This window comes from Prosopis cineraria, unplaced genomic scaffold (assembly GCF_029017545.1).
Source record: "Prosopis cineraria cultivar Desert tree isolate PC_DT_omini unplaced genomic scaffold, ASM2901754v1 PC209, whole genome shotgun sequence".
In the NCBI taxonomy this organism is placed as follows: Eukaryota; Viridiplantae; Streptophyta; class Magnoliopsida; order Fabales; family Fabaceae; genus Prosopis; species Prosopis cineraria.
The window spans coordinates 27021-42500 of record NW_026555536.1 but is presented as its reverse complement, the minus strand read 5'-3'; the positions used below and the strand labels follow the sequence as shown (position 1 = coordinate 42500).

Here is a 15480-nt window from a genome sequence, read left to right as displayed (position 1 = left end):
TTGAATTATTTGATTCTGTCTCTTCAATAAAAGCATGAGACTTCAATGATGGTGGAGATGAGTGCTTGTAAGTTGTAACTGCCTTCCTGTATGTCAATGCATGCATCTTAAAATTTCATGCTTCAATTTGCCATATGAAAGTTATTTTTTGCATTTTTTTAATACCACAAACAATTATGGTTCACAGTATAATTCTATTGTATTCTTCTTCTCCTAATCATTATGATCTTAGGTTAAATGATCTCCCACCAATAGCATCGAAAGAGGAAAATAAGGGAGGAATAGCAATGAAGGAGAAGGGAGAGTGTTAAAAATGCTAGGGGCAATTGGGTTGTTTCAGCAAAAAATTTAATTCCGAATGATGCCCTTAGGCTTGCAGAGACAAATCAAATCATTTGGGCCTGATTTGCAAATATATCCATTCTAAGGGTTCTGCGTGCGCTGCTCCCTATTTCTTCTTTTATATCCTTGGTTTTTTTTTTTTTAAGTTGTAATCATTTTATTTTAAAAACCTTGCTCTTTCATAAAAAATATAACTTGATTTTTAAATATATTTTAACTTCAACTTATTTCTTATAAATAGGCCTACATTATTAGTTTGAAAATACTTAAATTGTGATCAAATGGATAATAATTATGCATAAATATTTATATTTTAATATTTTTTTAAAAATTGATGAGTACATTGTAAAAATGTTTTATATAAATAAAATTTCAAACATGTCATAAATTTTAAATTTAATTGACCTCCTAATTTTTTAAATCTGAAGCCAACGTATTTACTAATTGTTGCCTGATTTTGATGGTGACAAAGTTTAATTTCAATTATCTTAGCAAAAGAAAAAATTACAACTGGGAAAATTTGAGAAGATCAATACACTCAACTTGGAGCATTAATTAAATGGAGCAAGTCTAAATACGATGGGGCAGTCAAGTAGTCAAAGAATTCAAAGTGAAGAATATATGTTTGTCCTTTAAGCGATGCGAATGCACTTCAGTTTTTTTTTTTTTTAATCAAAGTCAATAATAGCTTGTAATTAACAAGGTGATATAATATTTGAGAAATTCTTGGATGATATGAACTTAGTGCACCATATCATTCATAGTTCATATAATAAAAATATGACACTCAATTGGCATGCAATAGAAATTGTTGTTGATATTCATAATAATAAAAAAAATATAAAAAATTAAATAGGTATTTTATTATAAAATTAAAATAATTTAAAATAATAATATAAAATTTTATTTGATTGAATTGATGTAATTTTATTGAATAGATTACGAATGACATGATACATCATGTCCATTAATAAAAAATTTCTCATGACATTTACAAAACTAAAAAGTATGAAAGTGACAAGCATGCAAAAAAAAGATTTGCATGAATAATCGATACATTATGAAGAAAAATAGATGCATAATGTAAATTAATACACGTAACATGCCAACATGTAAACAACATAACAATTGTTGATTGAAGCACCTGTGTATGAACAAAGATAGCAAATTAACTCTGCCTTTTGATTGGAATGGGAAGAAAATTTAAAAAAAAAAAAAATTATGGTGAAAAGTAAAAGAAAAGGGACCTTTTTCTTCCCTGGCATAAAGTCTTCCCTTTAGTTTTCCTCGTCTTTAGGGAGAAATCAGAGAAAAGGGAAAAATAAGGATGAAAAAAGTTTTTTTTTTTTCATCTCGTTTTCTATTATAATTTTCTCTTTTCTTTTTTTCTTTTTCTCATTATAGCCAAAGCCTGCAAGTAAAAAATGGAGATGTTCATACATGGAAGATCTATCGTTAATTTTCGGATTAGCCTAAGCCCATCAAGTTTTTTTGGCTTTTTGGGGAAAAAAAAAACAAGAAGTCTGAGTCAGTAATGATCTTATTGAACATCATCAATTGTAACTCTATTTAGCATGGTCGAGAAACTCACTTGAATATAGGGCAATGATTGTAGACAACAAGGTTAGATAAAAATAAATCTTCATATGATTTTCTCTCCCACTTTTATTTGTACTTATACACACTGTTGGTTAATGTTGTCAACCAGCTAACATCCTTTGGTAAGGGGGGAAATAAAAGTATAAAACCAGCCAGCATCCGCGAGTTGTTTCACCTGCCAGGTGATATTTTTCACTCATAAATATAATCGACAAATATTAGTGTGTTATAATAAGTAAATGAAATTAAATCATGTGAAAACTGTTGGCGGCACCGGCAGCAAACGTGAACAATTGCTTAAGTTATATTCGAAAGGACACTGTTCTTAAGAACTATTCCGGCACACCATCCGCACCTATGGCTATAGATAGCCCGAGGAAGGAGACATGAACGTTGACTCATAATCATTAGATTAAAATTTCATTTACACTCTCATAAATCACGTTTAAGCACTTATCTAGGGGTTTCTCTGTCTGGAAACGTCGACAGACAAAACGTTTAAGATATTAACTTCACAAAACTGATTTATCTGGAGACTTTTGGCAGACAAAATATTAACTCACAAAATTGATTTTCAGAAGAGGTTTAATATTGAAAAATTGTCAAGGCTTCTAGTTCAAACTCGAAACAACAAAATCAGAGGTTTTTGGATAAGTTAAAAATAATTATTTATTTAATTATTTTTGTAAAAATAACTCAGTAAAATGAACCCATTACCTCTTGAACTTGTGCACAACTGTGATTGCCCTGTGTTGGCCTGTTTTTATGTGTGTGAGGTCACTTTTTCTCCAAACTTATTTTATTCCTTAGTATATATATACTAGGAGATTCTTTCTTTTAGTTAGCGTGAAACTTTGACACACACATATTCTTGACACACATGCAACAAAAACTTATCATTCATTACATTAATTTTTTTTTTCCGTGATTTCAAGGACAAATACAGGTTATAAAAAAAAAAAAGACAAATATGGTTAAAGTAAATTATGATTGATATGCAGTGAAAGATTGATATCCCATGAGAGCAGAGATCACCAACATCATCGCCATCGTCAGAGATCATTATTGCCTCCCTAGATGCCGAAGCACGATCAGCTTTAAAAGTTAATTAAAACCTGGTATTTATTTATGTTTTTATTCTATTTTGTTTAGTGTCCGGACTCCGGAAAAACCTGTGAGGAACAAATAAATATTTGGACATCAATTCAAGCCCAGGTAAGGCCCAAATTTTACAAGTGACAGCCATTTTAAACGTAAACTTGATAAACAAGCGTCCAAAGATGAATCCAATGTCATCTCATTTTGAAATTTCTAAAACTATTTGCAAGGGGGTTTAAAATCTTTTTCTTATATTGGACAAAAAAAGTTAGAGAATAAAAAAGACATACAAATTTGAATAAACAAAGTAACAAGAAATCTGATTTTATTTTTATAGTATTTATTAATTTAATGACAACTGATGAATGATTGTTGATGATTATTAATATATTGATTGATGATAAGGGTTATTCATGATATTCCACTTATCAGCTGCTATAATGATTTAGAGTCAATGTTTGCGTTAAACTTGTGATGTCCTTGACTTCTTGGCATTCACATGGAGTTAAGTGAATAAAAAACGAAACGAAAATGATTGTAAATGAAAAGTATTTTTTATTTTTTAATATATCCAAATGGGCAATACTAATAAAAGGTAATTTTAAATGAAAATAAAATATTCCCCCTTGTTATATATCGAATTGACTAATTTGTTAAGAACAAAAATGAACTCTTTGTTAGATAATTTTGCATACTTACAGTATTATTCCACTGTTAGCCAGCAATATTCAGAAACTTCTATCATGTACGATTGATACATGTAAAAAATATAATAATTAGTTTGAGTTAAAAAAAGAAAGAAAGATATATATTATTAGAATGTAAGCACTTTGGAGAGCAAGTAAAATGTATTTCTTCCTCTCCCAGAAATGAGCATTTAGTTTGAGCAATGGATAACATTTTGGACAGCTCCTCTATTTAGTATAAATAGGTATATCTTGGTAAAGCATTAATTGCAAGGGACTGGCAACACGAAAACCAAGTGTGGCGCAGGGTTCACTCCACGGGAGAACGCAATTTTAATCTTTTAAGCCACTGCCTTCGCTTTGACTGGTTAGACAAATTGAACTTGTGTAACTTCCTCATCAACAAAGTAAAGATGGTGTTCTTTTTTAAAAACTTTTTTTAATGACAATTTTTTCATTAAATTTGCTTATAAGATTACAGAGATTTATAAAAACTAAAATCACTTTAATATTTAGTCTAAAATTTAAAAATGACCCACATGAAAAAAAAAATTTGAAAGGCTATTTGGGATTACCTCCAAACCAATCTCAGACATGCTATTGGAAATGCTCCCCAACATCATACTTGCCTTTTTGTTTGAAACTCCACTTATTCTTCTATTCATATTTTACGAGAGTATAAGAAAACTTAAAAGGTTTAGAAAAAATTGATTAACCTTGTAAAAATTAATTTTTTTCTCTTTTGGTATGCAAAATTGAATAATTTGAAATGCGAGGAATGAAATAAATAGTTTGAGAACAAAAAGAAAACCCTACCTAAGACTTTTTGCCTAAGTCTATTGAAACATTTGAAAAGCTAGATATAAAAAAATATACTATGAAAATTAGATCTTGGATAGCGATATTACCTTCTTTGGCACTTAACAAATAATCAATGGTTTGAAGCTTCTATCAAAAATTAATCACTTGAGCAAAAGAGATACTAGATATGATTTTAAATTGAACTCTCTTGAACTTGGATGGGCTAGACTTGATATTAACAATTTTGTCAACATTAATAGTGCCGTTGTCTGTGGAGACATCATTAAAGAGGATAAGGGAGATTGGATTAAAGTATTTTTCAAATATTTTGGCTAACACTCTAGCACAACAATCGATATCATGTGAATTTTTGAAGGACTTAACCTTTGCTAGAATATGAAATTATGCAAAATTAATGTTTATTTAGATTCAATAGAGGCCTTATCAATCATTGATTTCACCTATTATGAAAGCCATCCACTATATGAAATTATGAGGAAGATCAAAGATCTCACTGTGAGGGATTTGATAATTACTTTTAATCATATTTACAAAGAAACAAACAAATACGTCAATTTTTAAATTCACAAGATATCATATGATAATTTTGATGCATATTCTTTAATAACTCGCCTCCAGATTATAAAAACTTTTTAGTTTTAAAGATGACTGAATTTTAATTTCCTTGCATACTTTATCATAGCCTTGTATTAAAAAAAATACGAAGCGAAGAAGAGGTAGAGAAGGTAGAAAGCTAATATTATGGTGTACTTTATAATTTGAGTTTAAAATGAAATTTTTCATTTATTTAAATTGCTCTTATCATTTTTTTTAAATATTTGGAGTCTTTTCTTTTTTTAATTAAAAAATTTAGGCGAGATGAGTGTTCTAGGTATTTTCTATTCATAATCTAAAACATATATTCTCTCTGTTAAAAAATGTAAGGTATTTTTAATCGAATCTCACCCCAATAAAGTTTTTATTTACTTTTAAACTAACCCTATCTTTTTATATTTATTCCTATGGATTGCCCTATAATAATTATAAAGTCACCATCAATAGGGCCACGTTTGAAAAAAGGATAATGATTATATCTCAAAAATTTAAAATATCTTATATTTTTAAATATTCAATTCCTTAAAAAATAGTTATTATATGAAATTATGAGGAAGATCAAAGATCTCACTGTGAGGGATTTGATAATTACTTTTAATCATATTTACAAAGAAACAAACAAATACGTCAATTTTTAAATTCACAAGATATCATATGATAATTTTGATGCATATTCTTTAATAACTCGCCTCCAGATTATAAAAACTTTTTAGTTTTAAAGATGACTGAATTTTAATTTCTTTGCATACTTTATTATAGCTTTGTATTAAAAAAAATACAAAGCAAAGCAGAGGTAGAGAAAGTAGAAAGCTAATATTATGGTGTACTTTATAATTTGAGTTTAAAATGAAGTTTTTCATTTATTTGAATTGCTCTTCTCATTTTTTTTAAATATTTGGAGTCTTTTCTTTTTTTAATTATTAAATATACTCTCTATTAAAACATATAGTCTCTCTATTCATAATCTAAAACATATACTCTCTCTATTAAAAATATTTTTAATTGAATCTTACTCCAATAAAGTTTTTATTTACTTTTAAACTAATACTATCATTTTATATTTATTCTTATTAACTTCCCTATAAAAACTATAAAGTCACCATAAATAGGAGCACGTTTAAAAAAAAGATAATGATTATATCTCAAAAAATTAAAAATATTTTATATTTTTAAATATTTAATTTTTTAAAAAATAATTTATATTTTTAAATGAAGGGAGCACGTTGTTTTCATTTTTTTTTTAACATGTTTTTACTTTTCATTGAAATTAATTATTAAATTTTTAAATTACTTTGAATATGAATAAGTTTTGAGTTATGATCTATATTTGCCCCGGCATGTAATTTTTTCCAGTATATTTTTTTGCACCAGGCTGCGTTAGGGTTGCTCTTTCCTCCTGGCCGCAGCCGCACGCAATCTCTCACACACTCTCGGTTGAGCTGCCATTTCTTCTGGTCTCCCTCTATCTGCAGCTCCTAGCGGCAAATTCACCTCATCGGCTCACGGTTTTAGGCGCTGCTTTCCGGTTTCTGATCTGTCAAACCGTCGTCATAGGTGTACTCGATCTCGGTGGCCGTCGGTTCTCTTTCTCGGTTGTTATCTTTTAAAGTCACCACCAAGGAGTATTTGGAGCTCCTGTATCTTTCAGGTTTCATCTCTATTTCTTTCCCTTCTGCTAAGGTTATCCTCATGCCTTCCCTTTGGCTCTATAGATGTACTGGTTGAATAATTCTTATGGCTGTAGTTACGCGAAATTTAAATTAGCTGGACTTCTGGAGGATTTTTTTTTTGCCCAATCATTAGAAGTCTCCTGCATGGCTGCCATCAGTTAATTGATGGGCGTGTTTGATTTAATTCGTTTCTAAGGTATTGCATGCTTTGAAAAGGGTCAATCATTAAGGGGAATGATTGTCTGATGCTCAGTCCCCCCCCCCAAAAAAAAAAAATTTCATTGCTTTATAGAAGGAGTATGGCACACACGCTTAAGTTTCTGCAAACTTTACCGGTTGCCATCTTTGGCTCGAGCAGGATTTGGCCTTAAATGATATGTTTTTCAATTTTTATAAACTGGCTGCTCAAATGATGACGCTACATATTCAATGGATTAGTACAAAATAAAATCTTGCTCATTTTCCAAATGCAGAGAGGGCTTATTGGCCACATACATTAGAGTGGATTAATGAGAATAGGTCTTGCTATTACTGTTAGTGGATCTCGTTTCATTTAATCAAAAGATTGCTTTGCGTCATTTTTTGATATTTTACGTTTTCATTCTCATTCTCCTGGATTATGTGGTTCCCTCTGCCCGGCTTAAGGGGCTTTTCCCACTTTATAAAAGTTGATCCATCTTCTTTCCAGTAATATACTTCCTGGCATAAAATATATAGTTGTCAGAGTTATTTAACTAAGAATGCTATAGGCAGTGAAAACTCAAAATAACATACGTTTTGAACTTTTTTGTGATGTTTGTCATGGTAATAGTTCAAAGACATGTTTCAGGCATAATAGGTTACAACTAGTAAATAGATTATATGGTGGTGCAAGAGAGATTTGTTAAAAATTGGTTGTAGTGTTTTGCTGGATGGGTGAGTGATGGCTATGGAACTAAAGGATGTGGAAGATGATTGAAAAGGAGATTATCATCATGCAGAGAGATTGGTATATATGGAACTTAACGTATGGATCATTTTTTAGGTTTGCAATGACTGTTTTTAATGATAGGAAACTGCCTTATTGAATATTGGTTATCATAGTGATTGTATCAAAAGTTTGAAGTAATTAACTAGCTGGACAATAAAGTGCTAAGCTAAAAGTTGTTGAAAATTGACATTACATACGTGAATGATTTGTATAGTATAGTTGCAGTGATTTTTGGATGTCTGGTTTTATCTTCTATGGTCATAACTTGTACCTGAAGTTCATGCATAGCATTGTTGAAAAAATTCTATTCCCTTGTCACATATTCATGCGTAAGTTCTCACACAATTTCTGTCTTGTGATCTTGACGTGCAGGAAACCTACTGAATTGCCGAGCATATATTGATTTTATTATTCAGTTAAGCCAGCCAAAATGTCGCGGAAGGGTTTAATGGAGCAGGACCTGAGTAAACTGGATGTGACAAAGTTGCATCCACTCTCTCCTGAAGTTATCTCTCGTCAGGCTACCATTAATATTGGTAGTATTGTTATTCAATTTAGTTTGGTTCATTTACATTAGAATTGTCATAACCATCGGTGATCTGAGAGAAATGACTAGGACACTTACTTTAGTTGTCCATGAGAGGAAAATTTGGATAAAAGAACTAGGGAAAATGATAAGTAAGGACCTTGTAAGAACATTAACCCAAATCAGGAACTTTAGCATTGAAACATGCTAAAAGTAGTATCGAAATTTGGGAACGTCAGTGTTGAAAAATCCTAATTTGACATCAATATTATTACAAGGTCCTTTTTTGTCATTCTCGCAAAGAACTAATTTAATGCTACCAATTAATTAATTGCCTTTTCTCTGTTCTTTTTCCCCTAAGTTGATGAACAATATTGTTTTGTATCCTGGCAGGTACCATAGGCCATGTGGCACATGGCAAGTCAACAGTTGTAAAAGCAATATCGGGTGTCCAGGTAGTCCTCTCTCTCTCTCTCTCACACACACATGCACACACACATACACACACCCCTTTTCCGTCTTTGAGCGGGGTTTGGAGGATAGGAAGCTGATGTACGACTATATGTCGCATTAACTACTGGTAGCATGTGTTGTTATGGGTTATCCTCACTCTATAATTTGCTATTTGCAAGTATGACTAGTCCACTGGAAAGATTACAATATTAGCATCACGAAACATTACTCTGACTCAGGTGGCTGGTAAATATCACATTAAAAAAAAATTCCTTGGAGAAATAAGAGAGTAAGGACAGAAATGACCATGAAAATTTTTGTTACTATTCCCTATTCCTATGTCTATTTGATTGCAGATGAAAATTTCTATTGATGATCGTTTTGATTTTTTAGAAGAACAAAAAAGTTTCTAGTTGCTGGTTGGTTATGTTAATGATGACTAAATTTATTTTTTAAAAAAAGTTGTTACTTTCTGAGCATATGTCGTTTGCTTCAAAGCATGCTAGAAAATTAGTTAAGAATCAATAGTTAATTCTTCATTCAAGTGCACCAGATGAGTTCATGTAATTAGAAGTGACTATTTTGTCTTTGATAGTTTGATATATCTCACTCCTCTAAGGCTCACTTTATACACCATATTTTTTCTTTTTTGTGTAATCATGAAAGAATTGGTCAGTTCATGATGGTTTTAGCATGTGGTCTTTCTTTCTTTGTTCTTTTTACAAAGTAAATTTCATTGCATTTGATACCTCTCTGCATCATGAGCTACAGGGGAAAAGGAATTGGTACCGTGGTGTCGGATTATATCATTTGTATATATTCCTTGAGTTATTTAATTCTAAACTCTATGCCTTTGGGTTTTCATGTGCATGCAGACTGTTCGTTTTAAAAACGAGTTGGAGCGTAATATTACAATCAAGCTTGGTTATGCAAATGCGAAGATATATAAATGTGAAGATGAAAGGTGTCCCAGGCCTATGTGCTACAAGTGGGTATATTTGCAAATGCCATCATAATTTCTGGTAATTTTGGGCTTAAATAATGTAGTTAAATTGCCTCCGCAGGGCCTACGGAAGTGGAAAAGAAGACAATCCTATGTGTGATGTGCCAGGGTTTGAAAACTGCCGGATGAAATTGCTGAGGCATGTTTCTTTTGTGGATTGCCCGGTAAGGCATTTCCAATTTCAGGGCCTATATGATATTTGCAAATGTGACATAGGGATTCATTTCCTTATCTCTGCCTAGTTGTAATAGCTTTTTTTAAACACCAGGAGCTATGATTTATGTAATTGCTTTTCTTTGCTCACAATTTTTCACATGGCATGGAATTTTCATGTTTTCATGGGTATTGTCTAGATAAGTTGAAAAGTTAAAGAGGCCACTTATGTTTGTTACCTTACACCTATTTTGTTTCCTTACGCCTATTTAATAGCAGTAAATTTTCCCGATACCTGTAGGGTCATGATATTCTCATGGCTACAATGCTTAATGGAGCAGCAATCATGGATGGGGCATTGCTACTCATAGCAGCTAATGAGAGCTGCCCGCAACCACAAACCTCTGAACATCTAGCTGCTGTAGAAATTATGCGTCTACAACATATAATAATTCTTCAAAATAAGGTTGACCTGATTCAGGAAAACGTGGCTATTAATCAGCATGAAGCTATTCAGAAGTTTATACAAGTAAGTTTTCAATGAAGCAGATTATGCTATATAAGTGAATTAAATCGCATTAACTTACATCTGCCAATTTTTGTTATCTGCCAGGGAACAGTTGCCGATGGTGCACCTGTAGTACCTATTTCAGCTCAGTTGAAGTATAATATTGATGTTGTGTGTGAATATATCGTTAAGAAGATCCCAATTCCTGAAAGGAACTTTGTCTCTCCACCTAATATGATTGTAATTCGGTCATTTGATGTCAATAAGCCTGGGTTTGAGGTTGATGAGATAAAAGGAGGTGTAGCTGGTGGAAGTATTCTCAGGGTAAGTCTCTTGGATATATAATATGCTTAATGTTGTACGTCTTCTGATCCTATTTTGTCCACTTTTTTATTTTTCCAATTAATTTTTGGGACTAATTTGTGTCGTTCTCAATTAATTTTTATACAAAATGATGGGACTCGTTTTCATCCATTTCTAATGGTCATTGTGCGCTTCCTATGCTAAATATATGGATAATTTGTAAATGAGAGATAATGGCATACTAAGTTAATCTCTCCTCTCTTCATAGATAAACTCTTCTCCATACATGTGATCTTCTAGATACCATTTAAAAATGTGTTCTGGTGTAATACCAAGCTTGAATAATGGAATATTCTTTTTGTTTATCTTCACGCCGAGTCAGTGAAGATAATTTACCAAGATGTATGAGGTCAAAGGCATAGGATTTGTGGACGCGTAAAAATCAGTTGCATGACATGTGTTTGTCAAATTCAATCTGATTATATGTTCATTGCAGGGTGTTTTGAAAGTAAATCAATTCATTGAAGTTCGACCTGGAATAGTTGTTAAAGATGAAAGTGGGAATATCAGATGCACTCCTATATACTCGAGAATAGTTTCATTGTACGCTGAGCAGAATGAGCTTCAATTTGCTGTGCCAGGAGGTTTGATTGGTGTTGGCACAACCATGGATCCCACTTTGACCCGTGCTGACAGATTGGTGGGTCAAGTTCTTGGTGAAGTTGGATCACTGCCTGAGGTCTATGTTGAACTTGAGGTAGGTGGCATTAACTAGTTCGTCTGCAATGCAGGCATTGAATATTGGGTTGTCAAACTATTTGCTGAAATTTTGAGGCACAGGGATTTTTTTTTTTTGCTTTTTATTATAAATTTGTCATTGAGATGTCACGGTTGCTTGCTATTAGGTAGGGGTTAGAATGTTTTGGATATGGATTGCATTCAGAACATTTTACCTATTATGTACATCTTTTTCATCTCCAAAAAAGTTTGGAAAAAAAATTCCCGTTGTCTGGTCTTTTATTTCATGTATGACAAGTTTTCTCTTCCCACTGTTCTCCGCAGAAAAGCATTGTTTGGGGCTTAGTTCTATTTGCTTTGATCATGCAGGTAAACTTCTTCTTGCTTCGTCGCTTGCTCGGTGTCCGGACAAAAGGAACTGAGAGACAGGGAAAGGTATCAAAGTTGACCAAAGCAGAGATCCTTATGTTGAACATAGGATCAATGTCAACTGGGGCCAGAGTTATTGCCGTAAAGAATGATTTGGCGAAGTTGCAACTCACTTCCCCTGTGTGCACTAGCAGGGGGGAGAAGATCGCTCTGAGTCGTCGTGTCGAGAAGCATTGGCGTCTGATTGGCTGGGGCCAAATCCAAGCTGGAACCACCCTAGATGTCCCATCTTCACCTCTTCTGAATTAATCTGAGTGACTAGAGAATAGAGACAGCGAGGATCACAGCAAGAAACGCCTTATATAAATTCTGAGAGTTCATAGATGTGGGAAGGTAGACAATTGTTGGGAACCATTTTTTTGAAGTGGAGAAGAAAACTTTTGCGCTGAGTTGTTTTTTCTTCTCTTTTTCCTCTGTATTTTTTTCCTCCTCCCTTTTTTACCTATTGATGAATTTGTATCTTGTGCCGATTTAGACTGTGGGAGCAATTCAACAGAGTATTTTTTTTCCCCTCAGGGACTCCCTGGCCAATAATCAGTTTGTTGCTTCAATTGGGTTTGACAGGATGCTGTGTGGTGCTGGTTCAATATTATACATTATTCAAGCTACGGTTTTCAAAAGCTGTGTAGTGTAATTGTGTTTATGACTGCCGGGTTGATTTTTTTTTTTTTAACCAAATATATAATTTACAAAATCCTGCTGTGTAGAATTGGATTGTTGTGGCTTTAGGAGGCTACTAGAGTGATATTTTGTCGGTCATGCTATCTTCATCTAGCATTTTGGGTTAAATACATTGAGGTGTTTGGATGGAAGAATTTATATTTGGATTTTAGATTTTAAAGTTTGGTCAAACTAAGAAACGAGTTGAATCTGATATGGAATTCTTGTGTCCTGGTTGGCAAGTGGAATGTAATCCCGGCTTGTCCCTTTTCAACAAGAAGGTGAAGGTCTCATTTCTATGAAATAGTGCACTATATAAGCTGAGAACATTTTTGTTGGACGTGTATGATGATTATGCAATCTATATAATCAGTCCCATCTAATTGATATAAGATTTGCTGTTGCACTTCTTTTGGTGCAAAATATAAACAGTTTCTTTAAAAAATCTGTATACCAATAAAGAAAGTAGTCATTCTCATAATATATATATATATATATATATATATTTATGTGGGGCTTTTAGCAAATTTAGCTAACATTATATGGTTAAATAAAACTAATAACCCATTTTTTTTTAAATTAAGATAATGGCCGTTTCTTAATTTATCTTTAATACAAAAGACAAAATTATCCTTAAACATCACAATATCATGATTCTCCTTTTTCACACTAGTTTTGCTTTCACTCTCTCGAAAATGTGGAGACAACACTGCACTCTTAGTCACGATAGAGAAGAAACTAATAGTAGACAATGAAACAGTTGACACCAATGAATAAATGAAGTTAGAAATTTACCCTGGAGACTACAAGAACGCGAGGTGAGGTAGATTAAAAGCTACAGATTCAGGTTGAAAAATCATGAATGCAAGGTGAGGAAGTTTGAAATTACAACTTCTATACAAAGCCACACTAAAGCTGCAGATTCAGGGTGAGGAAGTTCAGTCAAACTCTGTTACAAGAGCCAGAGTTCAAACGAGGGTTTTCTAAGATTTTGTTTGATCTGTTTTGGAAAAATAATTATGTATTTTTCATGTTACTAATTTGCGATACTACATCATTAATATACGACTGTACATCAATTCTAAACAAGTTCATATTTGATTGTCTGATTATGTTGATCTGCGATAGTATATCAATGATATATTATTATATATCACTCATATATAAGTCCTATCAGTGAAAACTTATCGATTTATTTATCATTGATTTACAGTCGTATATCAATGATATAGTATCGCAGATCAGTAATGGAGCATTCTTTTTTATTGTTGAATATTCTCTTCGTAATATTTGAAAAAAAAAAGAGAGAGACAGAGAGAGAAGAAAAGCTCTATGATAAAAATGGTGATCCAGAAAAATTAGATCAAAAATTTGGATGAAGAAAACCACTGTACAAGAGATAAATATGGTGATCCAAGAAAATTATATCCAAAAATCTAATGAAAAAAATATTCAGAGATGATAAATTAGAGAGGGAGCACACACAATACGATTTTTGATAATAAAAATGAGAGATCTAATCAATTAAAGATTAGTTAAATCAAATATTTTTATTTTAATAATAAATATATTGTGAGGGTAAAAAAGGAAAACATATCTAATTAATTTTATGAATGGGCCATATTTCAAAATATTTAAAAACCTCATCCATAATTTATGAGAGTTATATTTTTTGAGGCCATTGAGCTAATTTTCTCATATATATATATATATATTGGTTTTCTTTTTTATTTTTAGTTTCAATTACTAATGCATTTTATGAGTGTGAGATTTTTTTTTTTGAATAAATTAAAAGAGGTACAGACGTCCAACAAAGGATACAGAGAAATTAGGTTACAACATAAGACCAATTTTTTTTTGTCATCCATCACTTTTTAGCAAAAATAAGGTAGTTGATAAAAAATATAAAAACTATTGACATAATCTAAAGCATTCTGAGCAAGTGAATTGGCAAAGAAATTAGCTTCTCAGATACATGAAATTCAAAGTGTTAAACAATTCCTCACACACTCAATAGTGTCTCTAAACGGGTGATGACTTGCATCAGTCTCGATAATCAAATTAATTGCCTCAGCACAGTCCTTGAACACATGAACTCTTGGAATATTCAAATGATAGCAAAGTTCACAGGCTTGGATTATTCCAATAATTTTAGAAATAGTAGAAGGAAGATGACCAACATTACAGTGAAATCCCGCAACCCACTCAACATGGCCATCACGAAGCACACCTCCACACTTGGAAATGCAATCTTTATAAGAAACATCAATGTCTAAGCATAAATTATTAGCAGTAGGCCAACACCATTGATAATGATTCTGCCGAGAGGAGTCACCCATAGAAACAGAATTGTTGAATAAGCACCAAACACTCTTAGCTTTATATAACATTCCCTCTTTCGAACTCTCTCACCATCTTCCTCAGAGAAAACACCTTTGCATCTTGCACACCAAGCATTCTGGCAAACATAGCCAAAAAGAGCCTCCCAATGTACCTGCTCAGTGAAATCACGATCCACATAATGTTTCATATTTCATAGGATCCAATCCCCAGAGTGAGAGATAAATTTATACAAAAATCTATGTTAATAAATACAAGAGGTGAAATAATAATTTTTTTACTGTTTATATTTTGAATCAATATTAGTTAGGAAAAAATACTTATATTTTGGATCAGAGAGAATATATGATAGTTACATATATAGGCTCCTCACTCTAACTCACAACCTTAGTTCAATCTCCCCTTTGTTCACACGAAAGATTGTGTGCGTTTAGATAGCTTTTAGAATCAATTTTAAAGGTAAAAATCATGATTTTATAAAAGTACATTTAAGCATTCTTATCATGAAGATTCTCTCCCTCGCATTCCTCTCCTTCCCGCTGGAGATTGTTCCTGTGACGATGGATTAGCTTCTCTTTTCTCTTTC

General features: G+C 32.3%; 1 protein-coding gene across 1 annotated transcript; it reads left to right on the top strand.

Annotated features, from left to right (window-relative positions):
- The first annotated feature begins 6498 nt into the window (after nt 1–6498).
- LOC129295887 (eukaryotic translation initiation factor 2 subunit gamma-like) lies at nt 6499–12409 on the top strand. Its single transcript, XM_054934480.1, has 9 exons — nt 6499–6789; nt 8154–8317; nt 8701–8762; nt 9636–9748; nt 9825–9927; nt 10218–10445; nt 10530–10748; nt 11224–11484; nt 11835–12409. The coding sequence occupies exons 2-9, from the start codon at nt 8212–8214 to the stop codon at nt 12141–12143; spliced, it is 1401 nt and encodes a 466-aa protein (XP_054790455.1). The 5' UTR covers nt 6499–6789; nt 8154–8211; the 3' UTR covers nt 12144–12409.
- The last annotated feature ends 3071 nt before the right edge of the window (nt 12410–15480 follow it).